General features: G+C 43.4%; 2 protein-coding genes across 6 annotated transcripts in view; one reads left to right on the top strand and one right to left on the bottom strand.

The window, feature by feature from the left end:
* The window catches only part of Spg (dedicator of cytokinesis spg), a 93,054-nt gene extending 82,751 nt beyond the window's left edge, over positions 1-10,303 (top strand). Inside the window, exons 7-18 of one of the 3 annotated variants that reach the window (XM_076422294.1) lie at positions 81-380; positions 840-1,044; positions 1,153-1,335; positions 2,455-4,180; positions 4,579-4,596; positions 4,682-4,844; positions 5,424-5,861; positions 6,350-6,491; positions 6,686-7,361; positions 7,874-8,235; positions 8,894-9,231; positions 9,861-10,303. In XM_076422294.1, coding sequence (XP_076278409.1) covers positions 81-380; positions 840-1,044; positions 1,153-1,335; positions 2,455-4,180; positions 4,579-4,596; positions 4,682-4,844; positions 5,424-5,861; positions 6,350-6,491; positions 6,686-7,361; positions 7,874-8,235; positions 8,894-9,231; positions 9,861-10,028 — 4,719 coding nt within the window. In that variant the 3' untranslated portion in view covers positions 10,029-10,303. The remainder of the gene's footprint in view (positions 1-80; positions 381-839; positions 1,045-1,152; positions 1,336-2,454; positions 4,181-4,578; positions 4,597-4,681; positions 4,845-5,423; positions 5,862-6,349; positions 6,492-6,685; positions 7,362-7,873; positions 8,236-8,893; positions 9,232-9,860) is intronic. The other 2 variants (XM_076422295.1, XM_076422296.1) reach the window with 2 other exon arrangements.
* The window catches only part of Stan (protocadherin-like wing polarity protein stan), a 35,694-nt gene continuing 23,781 nt past the window's right edge, over positions 5,423-17,335 (bottom strand). For 2 of the 3 annotated variants that reach the window (XM_076422293.1, XM_076422292.1), the window contains exons 9-16: positions 16,570-16,936; positions 16,264-16,479; positions 15,249-15,821; positions 14,189-14,615; positions 13,872-14,109; positions 13,423-13,743; positions 12,567-13,149; positions 5,423-11,822 (exon numbers count right to left, since the gene is read on the bottom strand). In XM_076422293.1, the coding sequence (XP_076278408.1) occupies positions 11,792-11,822; positions 12,567-13,149; positions 13,423-13,743; positions 13,872-14,109; positions 14,189-14,615; positions 15,249-15,821; positions 16,264-16,479; positions 16,570-16,936 (2,756 nt within the window). In that variant the 3' untranslated portion in view covers positions 5,423-11,791. Of the gene's footprint in view, positions 11,823-12,351; positions 13,150-13,422; positions 13,744-13,871; positions 14,110-14,188; positions 14,616-15,248; positions 15,822-16,263; positions 16,480-16,569; positions 16,937-17,335 lie in introns of all 3 variants that reach the window. The other variant, XR_013008852.1, reaches the window with a different exon arrangement.

Here is a 17,335-nt window from a genome sequence, read left to right on the forward strand (position 1 = left end):
CTCCATGTAATTAACACTGGTGGGATAAGATCTGCGGACAAGGAGAAGCAGTGAACAATGCTGTTCCGTGGTCGTTTCAGGTGTGCCAGGGTGAGGAGAAGGACTTCCACCAGCTGCACGAGCAAATTATCCGCAACAACAAGTGTTCGCCGCTTCCGGGCCAGCCGAATTACGGCATCGTTGTCTCGTTGCGGATTTTGCACGGCGAACTGTCCCAGGTGAGGGTGGAACATCCCTTGCTCTTCAAGAATATCTGCTTGACGAAGAAACTGGGATTTTCCGACGTGATCATGCCAGGGGATGTAAGGAACGATTTGTACCTGAAACTGGAGCGCGGAGAATTCGAGAGGGGTGGGAAATCTACGGGGAAGAACATCGAGGTAACGTAACGCGATCATTTCGATTAGATAAACTACGTACAGTGACTCGCGGAAGTATTTGAACACACTTTAAAACGGTGTAACTTTTTTATAATCGGATCGAACGACCTGACATTTTTGGGAATATTAAAAGAATCGGTTTACCAAGTAACATGCAAAAAATGTTTTGAAAGAATTGCAATTGTTAGGAATAAAAACTTTTCTAGAACTTTTTAATTAGAGCCCGTAATAAAAATTTAAAATATTTGTTTGGAGATGTATATGTTAGTTATACACATTTATATGTATAAATAGTTATACAAGTTCTTGTAATATTTGAAAAATGTCAGGTCGTTTAGTCCGATTATAAAAAAGTTATACTGTTTTAAAGTGTGTTCATATACTTTCGCGAGTCACTCTTTATTTTGATTTATAATATGCATAATTGATTAAGCCATTGATATTTCCACGGCCGTTTAGGTGACCATTTTGGTGCTGGACTCGGACGGCCAACCCTTGGAGGACTGTTTGTTTGGGGCAGCTGGAATGGGGGGTAGTTCCGAATACCAAAGCTTAGTCATATACCATCACAATAGTCCAGCGTGGGCGGAGACCGTTCGACTGGCCATACCTATCGACAAATTTTACGGGAGCCACGTTCGCTTCGAATTCCGCCATTGTTCGAGTGAGTGCTGCAAATTCAGAGGAAAAATCAACTCCCATCTCTATTAAACAACCCAATTAATAAGTAATTACTTCTATATTCGTGCTCACTAATTGATACGCTTTCCAGCTCGCGAGAAGACGGACAAGAAGCTCTTCTCCTTCGCCTTCGTCCGGCTGATGGAGCCCGGGGGCGCCACTCTTCAGGACGGTCCTCACGATCTGTACATCTACAAATGCGAGGACCGGACCAAATTGGACTCGTTGAGCTACCTTACGCTGCCGACCTGCGCCCGCGAGCCGAACGCAACAGGTGACCCATTAACACTCTACATACCCAATCGGTACCCTGAAAAACTCCACGAGTTCAAACTAATTCATTGAATGAAATAAACATTGAAAAGCTAATAACAACTGAAAGTACACATTCCACCTTCCAGTTCGCTATGCCTCTAGCACATTGCGCATTAACTAGAAATCCCTATTTCACGTTATGTATACAGTCTGTCCCACTAGAGCGTGTCGACGATATTTCTGTAAATATTCATATACATATTTGTAAAAAAAATTTATATGAGTCGAATCAATACATCAAACATTAACACGCTCACTTACTTATTGTTAGCGAGGGGTCCAATCTCCTGCATTAGCAATTATAGCTTGGCACTAATTTCTAAACTAATTTCTCGGCGTACGCTACAGGTAGCGACCTCCATTCATCTGAATATGGTGTACAAGAGTTCTTATTTTGGTAATATGTTTCCCTCTCAGCTTGCCCTCCATTATGGACCACACATTTTCTATTGGGGATTGGGATGACCAAGGTATTATGGTGATGGCGTTTTCCGCTTTCCATTTCGTAGCAAATTGATGGTTTCGCGTACGCTGCACTCATCTCGGAAAGCTCTGTTCTTTTCACTGTCAGAAACAAAACTGACAAATATTCAGCCAAGGCGTATGGAAGACATCTGCGTTTGTTTACATTATCCTTATCTCCCCTCATTGGGTGACAGGTTGTGGGACAGACTGTAAATACATGTGGTACGTGAACGGTGTAAGGTGAAATGCCCTAAGTGTGGACAGCACGTTTGCTACCTTTAATTCTAACATGAAATTCAGATTTTATAAAGTAATTTAAAATCCCAAAATCATTGTTTAGATTAATAGCTTAATTGTATTAACAAGAATAATTCTAACCTACAGTTGGATATATTAAATCCTATCTAAGCTAGTACCTGGATCCGTATTCACGGATCCTTAAATTCGTACTACACAGTTCACGTACCACGCGTATGTTAGTACACGTACAAAACCGCTACCTCTAGTATTGACCCCTTGCCATACATTATCGAATCAGACTCGTGACGAAGATTCTGCACAGACTCGAACAAATATCAGCAAACACCATGTTCAACATCGTCTTTGTCCACAGGTTTCACAGCGTTCTCCAGGTCGCCCAAGGAAGCAGTCCTGGTGCACACGTTGTTATGCAGCACGAAGCTGACTCAGAACGTCGATCTGCTGAGTCTGTTGCAGTGGAAAGCTCATCCGGAGAGAATATCAGACGCATTGGGTCGGGTGTTGCGTCTGGACGGCGAGGAATTGGTCAAGTTCCTTCAGGACATTTTGGATGCTCTATTCTCCATGTTCCATACAGAAGACGGGAACTCGACGGCGCATTCTGGACTCGTGTTCCAGGTCCTTGTCTCAATCTTCAGCCTGTTGGAGGACTCAAAGTTCGAGCATTTCAAACCGGTGATGGACGCGTACATTTCCGGTCACTTCGCCGCTGCGTTGGTGTACCAAGGTCTTTTAAGCAGCGTGCAACATTGCGCGGACTGGGCGAGCGCTGCGGATAAACAGGAGCCGATCATCAAGTGTTTCCGTTCTCTGGAGTACATCTTCAAGTTCATCATTCAGAGCCGGCTGCTGTTCGCTAGAGCCACGGCTGGCCAATATGAGGATAGTTTCCGGAGGGATATCTACCGTGTGTTCGCCTCGTTCAATAAAATGCTGGGCGTTCCTTACGAGCTGGTATTGAGCTCGCAGATCGCGTTGCATTACTCGATCTCGGCGGTGTTCGAGCAGCTGATAGCGGTGCTGCCGGTGCTGGAAGTGGCTAAATTAACTTGCACGATGCTGGACTCGGTGCCCAGGGAACCCCCTTTGCAATTGATCCAGGCGAAGCTGATGGCGATCAAGAATCTGACGACGTCGTCGCTGTTTCGCGAGGACGACGAGAGTAGGAACCTCCTGCTGGCCACCATGTGCAGACACCTGAGGATTCATCTAGTGCGGCGGGAAGAGCTGCGAGCTTGCACCGACATCCTCGGAGAAATCCTCAGCTTCCTGCATAAGAGAGGCAGTGACACCAACAAGGTGAACAATTGCATTCATCACGACGTGGAGACATTGTGTCTCTCCATTTTGGACGTGCTGATCCAGACGATTCTTATCGTGATCAATACCAGCGGCACCGTGTTAGGCTGTCTCGTAGCTTGTCTGATTGGCCTCCTGCAACTGCTGGACGAGTATCATTACGCCAGGCTCTGGGAAGAGTTAACGCACACCGGGGAGAGGAAACCGTTGAAAGACTTTCTGTTGAGGGTTTTCCTGGTTCTACGAGATCTGGTGCGTCAAGAGGTGTTCCCACCGGACTGGCTAGTGATCAGGATGCAGGCGAACAACGTGATCCTGAAATCGCTGCAGGAACTGGCCCAGCCGCTCGCTTTCCGGTTTCTTCACGGTAGCTTCGACTCGCAGCTTTGGTCCACGTATTTCAATCTTGCTGTCGCGTATCTGACTCAGCCGTCGCTGCAGCTAGAACAGTTCTCCGAGGTGAAGAGGGAGAAGATTGTTGAGAAGTACGGGGATATGAGGGTGCTGATGGGTTTTCAAATTCTGTCGATGTGGTCGCATCTCGGAGACAGAAAGCTGGAGTTTATCCCGGGTATGGTGGGCCCGTTCTTGGAGGTCACTTTGGTGCCGGAAAGCGAGCTCAGGAAGGCTACCTTGCATATCTTCTTCGACATGATGGAGTGCGAGCAGAGAGCTCGCGGCAGCTTCAGGTCTGTCGAGTCCGAGCTGATCGACAAGCTGGACATCTTGATCAGCGAGAACAAGGGCGATGATGAGTACAGGCAGCTGTTCAACACTATGTGAGTCTTAGTTTTCGGTGAAGCTTGGTGTTCGGCTAGAACAGGCATGGGGAAGGATGGTTCTTGCTCTTGGAGCGCCATGAATTACCCTGGGGCAAATTATGGTGAAAATAAAAGACCTTACAGCCTTACTTGGTCTTTGACCTGAACTAGTTTAAAGGGTAGTTAGGGGTTTAATCCTCTGACCTAAATTGCTGTGACGTAATTGATCTCTGACCGAACTGGAAGTGGTTTAGTGGCCCTTAGAGCCGAATAGGCACGGTTTCATTGTTCTTGGATCTCGATAAAGCCAGCCTAGTGCTCATGCCTGGTCTAGAGGATATTTATACTATGTTTATGCCTGAATTATTACCGACACGGCCATGTTTAAACTGCTTTTCAATTTCATGCTGCTTTAGGGAGCACCTTAGCGCCGTGTAAGTTCACTACGCAAGCGTTTTACTTGGAATCATACCTTCGATTCTTCTCGTATCAGAGTGTAAAAGATTTTTCTGCGTACAGATTATTGGACAGAGTACAGTCCGAGGACCCAACTTGGAAGGAGAGCGGTACAGCATTCATTACATCGATCACCAGACTGCTGGAGAGACTTCTGGATTACAGGAGTGTGATCCAGGGAGACGAGAACCGGGACAAACGGATGTCGTGTACTGTTAATTTATTGGTGAGCAACAATTTCGTTCGATGGAAAAGTTTAATCGATGAAGATCGATGTAACAGCGATGTTTCAACCCTTTGCGGTCGGAGCTATTTTAACTCGAAAATTAAACATTTCTTCCGACATAGAAATTGATGTAATGCTTCATACAATACTTAACTGTTTAGTAATTGATTAGATTGCCTACATATTTAATAACGCAAACAATATTTTGAATAATGGTGTAGCAATGTTTAGTGGCATCCGAGTCGTCACTCAAGTGCTAAAGGTTAAATTTGCACCCACTCATTATTGTCATAAATGCATAAAATTCACCTAGTCCAGAAATTTCTACAAATCAGCCCACAGAGATCTACATTCGCATAAATATTCTGAAACGATTTCTGAGCCAGAATGTGCCCTGTGCAATAGCACGCAGTGCGCGATCGCGATAATTGCGTTAGATGAATCATTAAACGTGTAAACAAGAATGTATATACAAACCCGGACACGAGGCAAAGCGTTTATTAGCAGCATTATCTTCAGTTCCGATCGAGCACCTGCGATACCCATCCACTAATGGGACTCCTGTTGTTTCTGCTGCAGAATTTCTACAAGAATGAGTTCAACCGGAAGGAGATGTACCTGCGATACATCTACAAGCTCCACGACCTTCACCTGGCGGCTGAAAATTATACAGAGGCAGGATTTACGATGAAACTATACGCTGATCAGCTCGGTTGGAGTTCAACGATTCTACCTCCTGATCACACACATCCTCAGCAACCGGAATGGCAGAGGAAAGAGCTGCTGTATCATAAGATCATACATTATTTGGACAGGGGGAAGTGCTGGGAGAAGGGCATACCCTTGTGCAAGGAGCTTGCGGTGCTTTACGAGACCAAACTGTACGATTATGCGAAACTCAGCCACGTGCTGAAGCTCCAAGCCAAGTTCCTGGATAATATACTGACTCAGCTGAGGCCGGAGCCGGAGTACTTCCGCGTTGGGTTCTATGGTCTCAGCTTTCCGCTGTTCGTTAGGGTAAGGAAATCCACAGAGTGTCCATTAATAGTTGACCAGTTAAGAAAAATTCTCTGCGTGAATAATAGTGAATGCCTTTTATCCTTCGCTATGCGTTAATTAATATGAAAAACTACATTTGTCTATATTCTTTTAATCCTCTTATAATTTACTACATAGGTTTGAATTTCAAAGTTCAGAAAATTTGATTCTACTCACCTACGAAGTTTCAAAAATCGATGCTTCGAAACTTCAATTCTCATCACCTTCGAAGTTTCTGAAATCGAAGCTCTGAAATTCGGAGCTTGAAAGCTTCAAAATCTTCCACCTTCGAAGGAAAGTAATAGCCCTACTCGGAACGCGTGCTCGTCTCGTCGCGCGAAAGGCTCATTAAAAAGTCAGCGTGACACTCGCGCGTCCTCGTTAGGACAACCCTCGCCGGGTGATTAACGCGTCGAGGAGAGGTTGCTCGAGCGTGGGCGTAATTGCCTTTTCCTGACGTGTTGCAGAATAAGCTTTTCATCTACCGCGGTCTGGAGTACGAGCGAATAGGTGCATTCACGCAACGGCTGCAGACGGAGTTCCCGAGCGCGCAGATTTTAATGAAGAACTCTCCGCCGGACGAGAGCATCTTAACGTCTGAGGGACAATGTAAGCTCACGGATTTCTTCAAATCTTAACGACCTCAGCATCCCTCATAAGAGAAGAACCCGAACTGTCCGACTTCGATTTTAACGAGTTTCTACATTATTCTCGACTTTTCCAGGAGATTAACATTTGTTAAAATCGAAGTCGAACAAGACGAATCCCTTGCCAGTCTCGTTAATGTTGACCTCTGATTACAGACATACAAATCTGCAACGTGAAGCCGATACCAGAAGAGAGCAGCCTGGCGTGTCGCGGGGCGGAAGTTCCGGAGCGGATCGTCGCGTTTTACCTCGTCAACGACGTCCGCAAGTTTCTCTTTGATCGGCCGTTGCACAGAGGTCCTGTCGATCGCGAGAACGAGTTCAAATCGCTCTGGATCGAGAGGACCACGTTGACCACCGAGGCGAAGCTACCTGGCATCCTCAGATGGTTCGAGGTGATCGAGAAGAGGTCCGAGCTCCTAGCACCGGTACAATACGCTTGCGAGACCATGCAGAGTGTGGAGAGAGAACTCAGGAGACTGGTCGCGCAATATACTGCTGAACCCCACCGAAACATCAATCCATTCAGTATGAGGCTGCAGGGAATCATCGACGCCAATGTTATGGGCGGCATTACCAAATACGAGGAAGCCTTCCTCACACCAGAGTTCGCTAGACAGAACCCGGACATGGTACCACACGTTAATCGGCTGAAGTCGTTGATTCTCGATCAAATGAGCGTGCTCGAAGCCGGACTGAATCTACACGGACAAATCGCCCCTGCTGGAGTGCAACCGCTGCACAAGAGGCTCAACGAGAGGTTCACGCACCTGAAGCAGTGTCTCGGTCCACTGGCTAGGCAGAGGACTATCCACCAGGACAGCATCGTCAAGTAATTCCTTGTTGTACAGTCTCTGGCCAGGAAATTAGGTCCACTCGCAATTTCCAACGTTCTTCCAGTGTTTTCTTAGCAACATCTTTTTTAACCCCTCGTACTATAATACAGAATCTGCTTGTTAGTTCCTTTTCAATCGAAATGAAACTCTGCTTTATCGTATCGAACGATTAGCCTACCGAATATGCGACTTTTTCCTAGTGAATTGTAAACGTGAAAAAAGTTATGATCATTGTATTCTCATTCAGATCATAGGACCATTGTAGCGCAAGGGGTTAAGCTTGGACGAACATTTTCAAATTAACTGTTAATGTATTTCACACGCGTACGCAAACACGACGACGGCGAGTTTTTATGCGAAATAAAAATTGCCTGATTGAATTGCAAGATGCAACAGCTACATACGTATTTATCTAGTAAACCTAGCGTTAACATCCTTTCTTTTTCTTTTTGTGAATTATAATTGAGTTCTAGGGTTAGATGATCTTTCTACTCGTTTGTTTTTTCAGTTCGCCATTGCCTCCGCTGCCCGTGAACGAAAAGCAAAGGCCAGCAACTTTGGAGACCGCAGGGTCTAGATCCTCCCACGCAGACAGCGACGGTCTGCCAGAAGATGAAGGTTTCTACACTAAAGTAGACGGTGGACCGCCTCCTATACCTCAACGCGAGGTACGACCTCGTTCCGTGGGTTATGGCACGACTCCACCCAGGCCCACGCATCAAAGAACCCTCAGCAAACCTTTGAGCCCTAAATTGCCGTTGAGGCATTCGTTACCGACGCCGACCGACGGCGTCGATCAGACTGGTTTGAGAACTTCGTGGAGCGAGCCTGGACCGGAACCTGCGCCGCCTTTGCCGCCAAGAGGTTGCAGTAAGTTTCGCGTTTGCGCGAAATCATTCTTAAACTCTTCTACAATCTATGATTTTTCTTTCGTAAAATATCCAGGGTCATTCTGGAAATTGGGACAAGTCGCTACTCTTTAATCATGAACAAAATCATATGTCATGATACGTCCTAACTTCCTACGACCTTATTTTTTATGTGGATGTGCAATTGCATTTTATCATTTATTACCACCCAATTTTTGTCTTAAACCAATCGATCCCTTCTATTATTCTACGTGTAAAGGTACTAACCCAAGGTCATCGAAATGACTATTTGGTCAAAGAAAAATTTACAATAAACAGCTGTTGATCAAGCTTAAATTCTGAAGTCAAAATCATCTGAAGGTCATATTATAATAGGTCGTTGAATTCGTTTTTCGGGGTAGCACCTGTCAGGTGCAATTGCACTAGAATAAAGTGCAGTTGCACCTGACGGGTGCTTTGGTGCATCCACATAAAAAATACGGTCGTAGGGAGTTAGGATGTATTATGAATATGATTTCTTCCCCTCTAAATTATTTTTTATAGATTTAAGTCTTTAACATTCTTCCACAATATGCTGTGGCATTACCTTCAGCATTTTTGTAAAAATTACTTCTAAAATATGTAGCAAAGACACTCTCTAACGCCTGTCTTCGTTTCAGCTCCAGACAAACGGGACACGAACTCCAACACCGTCGTGCCCCCTGCTCCCCCTAAACGTTTAGCGTACAAACGTAACACCGAGTGGAGCACCGACGACGATTCAGAAACAAAATCGAACGATCTCCGCGACAGTGGTATTTCCACGGCCAGTCTGTTAGACTTTCAGTCACACTTGCCCAACTTGAACAACCTCGGCTACGAGGATTTTGAACCTCGAACAAGGTGCAATGATATCATGAACATATCGCCGCCGTCGGTGATTAACGCTCTGAACGTTTCCACGGGCAATTTCCCAAGCGGCACGTTTCAGGGATCGCAATCCCTGCCTGACCAAGAGGTAATTGCGTGAACCATAACTTACTTTACATCACCCAAGAAATGTTAAAGATGGTAGAAATTGCAGTTTCACGATTTTCGGCCTCTAACTGCAATAAATCTAAGGGTTCTTACATCTTTCAAACTTTCACAGTGCATGTAATTGACACAGATCTAAAACCGTATTTTTTGAATTTTCAATACACCTAGGCCCACATGAAGATATTGTAAAATGCAACTTTTAGTATGTTCTCTATAATTCCGACAAATTGCAATTTTTGACAAAATTTCTCTTCACATCGTGTAATAAACTAGCTGCTCTGACTTCTCAAAAAAGTTCAAATCGTATAGTTGAATATTGAAAAGGTTATCATTTTTAACATTAACGGGAGTCACTGTACATATTTAATAGTACACTGTGGATCTTTATGTATTTGTAGCAAAATTGAGTAGATGAAATCCAAAATTATTGGAAAATTTTTCAAATTGAAGATGTCAACAATTCAAGTTAGTTCTATCCGTCTGCTCAGAATCTTCGTCGCGAGTCAGACTCCATATTGTATGGCAAAGTGTCGATGATTTTAGCAAGTCGCTTAGACAGTTCCGAGACTATGAAAGAATGATTATAATTTACGTTGAATGAATTTTCAGGTGAGTCCACCTCCGATCCCACCGAAGGCCCACCAAGACACCCCATCGGCTCCGTCCACCTTGGAGCGAGTGTCGAGCCGCTCACAATCGCACGGCCATTCCGAGAACTACTCGGTGCCAAAGTTGCAAACGTTATCCGTGGCATCCGACACGGAGAGCACAGTGTAGCAACGACGAATCTCCTAGTCCTTTAGCGCGGTTAATTCGTGATGTGTGCGTGCCACAGTCGAGCAGATCCGATCGTAGAATCGTAGATAGTTCATCGTCTGATCAGGAACAGCTTTCAGTGGGTTCTCCACCGCGACTGGCTGCCTCATTCTATTGGATTTGCAGAGCCAGGTCTCTGACATTTGCACATCATTTTATATACGTTTATTCTACACGTAAGAGAATCCTGTAATAATCGAAATGAAGATAAAAGAAACGAAAAATATGTAACTCGACGTGGATCACACTCATCTGTGTATAACGTACCTTCGTAGAAAATCGGTATTGAGTATATTGAGACGCTGACGACGACTCTGAGGCCACGTTTCCTCAGGATAAACAATTAAATTAAATAAACACACGAGGAATGGAATATATTCGAAGATTACCGTTCCCGCAGAGATGTTTCACCAAACTTTTTCAATGGAATTCATTAGAATGCATTTATGGACGCAACTACTCTCCAGCCTCACGAGTTGTCCCTCGAGTAATTTGGCTAATAACGATAATTTGGCTGGAACGGTAATCAATAAAATAAATTCAGCAATAATAGGACGGCTTGTTGCCGCATTCCTTTGGAATTTCTGCCAGGAGACAACTTGTGAGATTGGAGAGTAACTCGGTAGCTTTTTTTACGGAAAAGTTAGGGTGTTTGGGCACAGAGTCATTTGTAGCGTTTACAAGAGAACTTCGAGGTTCTCGGTTACTTCACTGTACATTACTCATAGTTCACAGTCTTTGTGTGTATCTTGAATACTCTGCAGACTTGCCATCGGCTTCAAAGCAAGTTTATTTCGACTTCGTTAGGCCAGGCGACACACGTTCGAACGGAAACGTGACTCGAAAATTCCCGGGTACTTCCTGGCGCCGATGGAACCGGAAACACCCGACCAAATAGTGTCGGCGTTCCACGCGAACAGTACACTGACTTTACGTTAAAGACGACGATCTTCCGAACCCTTAACCTAACTATATATATTTTGTAATTTATTTATATTTTCGATGAGAATAAAGGTAATTTTTATCAACGAGACTATCGTCGAACTTTCTATTTCTCGTCGGACCGGCGCGGCGCGCGGCGGGAATATAATGAACACGTATAAATTCGCGACCGAATGGAAGGATATATATAAATTATGTATTTTGTCACATTCTTTTCGTATAAATATATACAAAACTATGAAAATTGCGCCGCACGATTCTACGCTTCTTCCATGGCATGTATAAGAAAACATTGTAAAAAAATCTTTTTCTTCGTACAAAAAAAAGGTAAAGAAAAAGAATGAAAGAATCTAAAATGTGTAAAATGGAAGTGGAATGTATACATTGCACAATACTGAGTCTCGAAAGATGAAGGTACTGACGAGAGAAAGGAATAGTGTGAAATTAATTACAACGAGTAATGAAAAATGAACTAGAGATCATCAGTGGTCTTCCGAACGATCGCGGAAGAGTCGCCCCTACGAAATTCGGACCTTAAAATCACACGAAACGAGATATCGACAAGCGTATGCATATAGATACGAACAGGCACTCACACATACATCCTAATCGATATGGCTAATTTCGTAAGTACAGTCATGGCCGCTCTTAAAATATACCTTGGAGTATTAACGGCTCCAAGAATCATATATATATATATCCATATATATGTATAGTCATTTAAATTTTATGCTAATAGTACGTTATATTACTTTGTACGGTGTTTGTAGCACGGAGCCTCGTCACACTGACGTTTCCGCATTAATATCCTTCCTGAAACACAACGGACCTTGTGAGATAGCGTATCAGCATCGAATAGAATTTTTCGAAAATATTTTAACCCTTGGCACTCGAGTGATGACTCTGAGGCGCCGCTAAAAATTGCTTCACCATTATTCAAAATATTGTTTACATAATTAAATATGTTGGTATCTAATCAATAGATCACGGATTTTATACATTTATGACAAAAATGGGTACATGTACTTTAAAGCAGTGGACATGTTAAAAATATTTAAGGACATCAATGTACTAGTTTTAGCATAATAGGATAATTAAAAGAAAAATACATTTTTTATTGTGCATAAAGATCCACAATCTACTAATCAATTACTAAACATTTCAGTATTGTATGAGTTATTGTATCAATTTTATACCCATAAAATTTAAACAAGATCATAGAGAATGGAAATATTCTATGTCGAACAAATGTTCAATTTTCAAGTTAAAATAGCTTGGAGTGCAAAGGGTTAATAACAATAACGCAAACACGATACCTAACAGCGATTCTCTAAACGCTTACCTCTTCGCTAATCGTTTTCATTTTCCAGAGCAAGCGTAAGTTACAGAAAAGGTAATGTTAGCGATATAATATCGTATTAATATTTTTTAGACATAAGTTTATGCGGGCGGAGGTCATCTCAAGGTCACATTTTCCGAGATCCTCAACAGTAATGTTTTTCATTTATATTATTACAGAGATGAGAGATGAGAAGACACTTATGCCGGCGTACTTACTCGGTCTCAGTGATTGTTTGCTCATATTGCTGCTGTTGCTGTTGCTGCTGTCTGAGTGCAGCCAGTTCGTTGCTGTGCTGTAGATCATGAGTCAGCGAGCTGGACAATATCCTACCGCTCATTGGTAGAATATATTCCGGTCCATCTTCTAGCACCGAAGGAGTAATCTTGCCTCGTTTCAAGCTGCCATACCTCTCCGACCCGCTTAGGTTGTCGTGCTGAGACCCGTGCAAGCTTTGCCCCCGTTTCAAACTGCCATACCTTTCGGACCCGCTCAAATTCTCGTGATTCGAGTTTTGCGAATGATGGCTCATGCTTGACGCCAGGATCCGAGAAGCTATCGGCAGCATGTACGGCGTCGGTGAGACCGTATGGTCCTCCTCAGCCGTGTAGGGGAATAAATACTTCTCGCCAAGGTGGTGGAGCTTCTCCTCGCCTTCGGAAAAGTTCTCATCGGGTTGGCTCTTCTGCGGCGAGTTTATTTCAGGGTAAGGCAACGGGTTCGGGCTGGACGTCTTGTTCGACGCCATTTCGTTGTCGGAGATCGTGCCTCCCGACCACTGACTACCGCGCACGTCGATCACTGTAATTTGATTTCCAGTCGCATTAGGATTCTGCTTTAACCCCCTTGCATTGTAGACAGCGGATTTTATGCATTTCTGACAAAAATGAGTTGATGTAATTTAAAACAGTGGAAACATTAGAAGAGTTTAAAGATACTTTCAGTCTATTAAACATATTAACAAAGAAAATAAACTTCTATGTCACTTCAGTTTGTTGCAATTCAGGTAGAACATTCTTATTTTGCATAAAGATCCGCTGTTTAGTTATAATATGGAGTCATAGAGACACTAACCGTTTGACGACAGATACGCTTCAGGCAACTGGGAACTCCATCTAGGCGCGTAAATGGGTTTGATGTTTGGGAAGAGCTCCGTGTTTGAGCAAAGTATGTTCAAGTGTTCCGCGGGGTTGGTGTGGATGTTGGGTAGGTAACTGTGCGCAACTGGCTGTTGCGTCGAGACCCCCATTGTCCTGTGGGACCTTGAGGTCACGTCCTCTTCGTCCGAGCTGTGGGAGCTCGCGAGGTCCAAGCTCCTTCCTCCACCACCCTCCGCTTGGGATCCATCTGAGTCTGACTCTGAGTCTCTACGCTGATTTCGTGTTTCAGGCGGTTCTAAAATTCAGTCTAGTTAGAAGATTTTGAAGCCTCGAAGGTCGAAGATTTTGAAGCTTCGAAGGTCGAAGATTTTAAGCTTATCTTTTATTTTGAAGATTATCTTTTTAGGAGATGGTAGAGTATACCTTGTCTGGAGTGCAGCGCCGATCGGTGACTCCTGGACGACATGTACGGGTCCCTATCGCTATTATAATTACTTGTGGACGTAGACGTGTGTCTTAAATGAGTGTCGCTACGATAAGGGCTGGACCCAGTCTTATTTGTACTTCGTGAAGTTGTACTACTCGTTGAAACTCCCACGTGAACCCTCCTGCAGACCGACTCGGCTCCGCTATACGTCGACGAATATGCCATTGCAGATCGCTGAAAGATTAATCGACGTTCTAAAAATTCTCTACTAATTAATTATATCTACTGACAATCAAATTATTCGTTCACTCACCGAGTGACCATTCACATTCTGACTGCTGCTTCCATTTCCCATGCTTCCCTCCAGCAATGGTGTCTTCTTCCCGATACACCTCAGAAGACTCAGGTATAAATTCCTTCGCACTCTGCCATTGATGAAACAGTAGCCGATCAAACTAAACGCCGCGTGAACGACGACCGCTATACTAAGTAGGTAAGACAGAGTTGGAGAATTCTCGGAAGCGTTTAGTACTGTCAGAGTCCAAGTAGAGCCGAGTAAAGGCAACGAGGCCACTGACAGCCATAACAACGTCCTCAAGTTCCCGAAGCCCATGATGTGCTCCTTCAGGGTAAACGCCGCTCTTATAGACATGATCAGGATGCAGAAGTTGACGAACACTGCCAGGCAGACTGGACCAATTAGGGACCAGATTACGGTCTCGTAAATTGACAGCCAGCAGCTACGACAAAAGAGATATGTTGTAATAATTTGCCAATGAATGTTACATCGGAAAGTAGTAAGTAGTTGGTTAGAGAAGCGTTTTGTCCATGCGCGAGAGGTGGAAGTTGTACTGCAGTTATAAATACATATTATAATTATGTAATATAAGAGAGAACCACGAATTGTGACCAGTAGAGATAGGCCAGTAGAGAAGAACAGACAGTACTTAGTTATTAGAGAGCAGTCCGATCGAAAATGTTTTTATCAGGTATAGGTATTGTTTCTCAAGAGAGCTTTCACGTGATTATAGCTAATTTTTCGTCCACTCTTTTTTTCATGATTTTTCAAGGTCACCTTCAATTTTGTGCAAATACACCTGTAATTCTTTACGCCTATTTGTTAGAAGATTTCAAGGCGAAAAAAATTGCAAAGAATTTGCTATAATCACGTGAAAGTTCTTTTGAAACCATGCTATATGTAATAAAAACATTTTCACCACGATTCGCGGTTCAACCTGTATATAAAGAAATATAAAAGAAAGTGTATTCCTTGTATAACGCCTGCCCACACAAATATCGAATAATAACAAGATAGTTGAAAATTAAATCTCTGTGTTAACGTGTTCAAATAATGTTTGCAACGATTAGCTTACAAGTAAAAGTTTCCATACTGATCGGCCCTAACGCCGATCGTCAGTCCCACGATGATGGCAGGTGCTCCATAGCCCATGGTGTAGTAGAACCTCATTTGGCCATGATTCACGTCCCTCATCTCAGTGAGCATTCGATACAAATGAATAGAGTCTACCAGAGTCCAGGCGAACGTGCTCAGCCAGGCATAATGTAGACCAATCGCAGTCAGTTTGCATGGGAACTCGTTAGAGACTAGAGGACTCCTGGCTTTGAGCGCTATCAGGTATAGCACCTCGGCGAAGAACACGCACATCACTAAATTCTTGTGGATGCTGTTCGAATTGGTTCCGCCGCCTCTTATCAGAGATAGAATAAGCAAGGCAGACAGTAGTAAAGGCAACGCGAGCATGAATGCGCTGTAACTGGTTACGTCCTCTAAAAGAGATGGCTCAGGGACGTACTCCAGGTCGAGGACATCGGTTAATATTGCGAAAGTGGACAGCTGCAAACAGGAGCAGTTCACGATCGTGCCGAACGACAGAGAATCGTCCTCCACTTCTGTTGTGCAGCCCATTCGGCTCCATTCGCCAGTTCTGTAATATCAAACCAATTCAAATTAATAAGTAGACTGCGAATTTTGTTGCAAGACCAACAGCTGGCTTATCTTTGGAAGTATGCCACTAATTTAATTCTAGTACTTGATCCTGGAGGATTTTCCGGATAAAAGAATATTCGTGCACCCCTTTCGGCTAACCTGTGTACCAAATTTCCATGTCTTTGTACCAAATTTCTATGCTTTCTCTATGTCTTCTGTGTGTTCGAGATTTTTTTACCGTTACACAGGGCAGGGGAACTTAAATAACACTAATTTAATTTTAGCACTTGATCCTGAAGGATTTCCGGGATCATAACGTATTCGTGCACCCTTTTGAGCTAACTATACCTGTGTACTTCAACTTTCTACGCCTTCTGTGTTTCGAGATTTTTTACCGTTATATTGGATAGAGGAATTGGAAATTAAATGCAATGGCTCACCCTCTCGCTGTACTCCAATGCACACACTGAGGATTCGTTCTAGTCTTAAAATCGTCCTTCTCGCTGAGCCACAGACTAATCTGCACCGGAGTCTGCAGAGGTATGCCAGTCAAGGATTCATAGCCATCGTCAGTGGGGACTAACACGGATACTGTTATAACCGGTGAACCAACAGCTACTTCGACGCCCCACCTCACAGCCACTGAATCGTCAAATCTGTCAGAAAATTTATACAAAAGTAGAACGTATCTTTTTTTTGCAATCTAGCAACGACTTAATAGTTTAATACGCATCAAAGAGATTTACCTTTGAGGTAGAAGAGCCCCTAATTGTTTATATTGCACATAGCTGAGCACAGCCTTCCGATTAACTAAACTGTTCTTAACATTCAGTTCTCCCTGTACCAAAGACTTGATTCCTAATATGTCGAGCGGTACTCGTATCTTCGAGTGCGGGTCAAATCTGTTCGGGTCCGCCATGTAATTATTGTATTTTGGGAATGATATCGAAGGTCCGAAATGTGCGGGTGACGACAAGAACGCAGATGTGTCTGGTAAGATGACTTTTTGATCAGCTTCCGTTGGCCTGGCTGTGGATGCTGATGGATCCTCTTTGTATTCTGCTGTCTCGTATCCGAACAGACTCTCCGAAGTCACCACGTCCAGACCCATCACTGAGAAACACGGCAATCAAATTAGGAAAACATATTTAACAGACTGCGGATGTTTATGCAATTCTCAATTTTCGTAGACAAACTTTCAGAATATGGGGGGGAGCAAATAAAATTCTTATAAGTCATAAATGAATAAAAATCCGCAGTCTAATAATTAGATATCGGATTTGATGTATTTATGACTAAAATGAATAGGTGCAATTTAACTGTACAAATATTAGGAAAATTTAAAAATACTATTATATTATCTTCAACATATTAAACATATTAACACTTTACCTACCGAAAGCCTAATAAAAGGATTTTAAATAATTGTGCTGTACCAAAAGGAAGCGTAGAAATTTTCTTTCACATTACAATCTTAAATGAAACTATTGTTAATCATCGGTTGGTAATGTG

This window comes from Lasioglossum baleicum, chromosome 4 (assembly GCF_051020765.1).
Source record: "Lasioglossum baleicum chromosome 4, iyLasBale1, whole genome shotgun sequence".
In the NCBI taxonomy this organism is placed as follows: Eukaryota; Metazoa; Arthropoda; class Insecta; order Hymenoptera; family Halictidae; genus Lasioglossum; species Lasioglossum baleicum.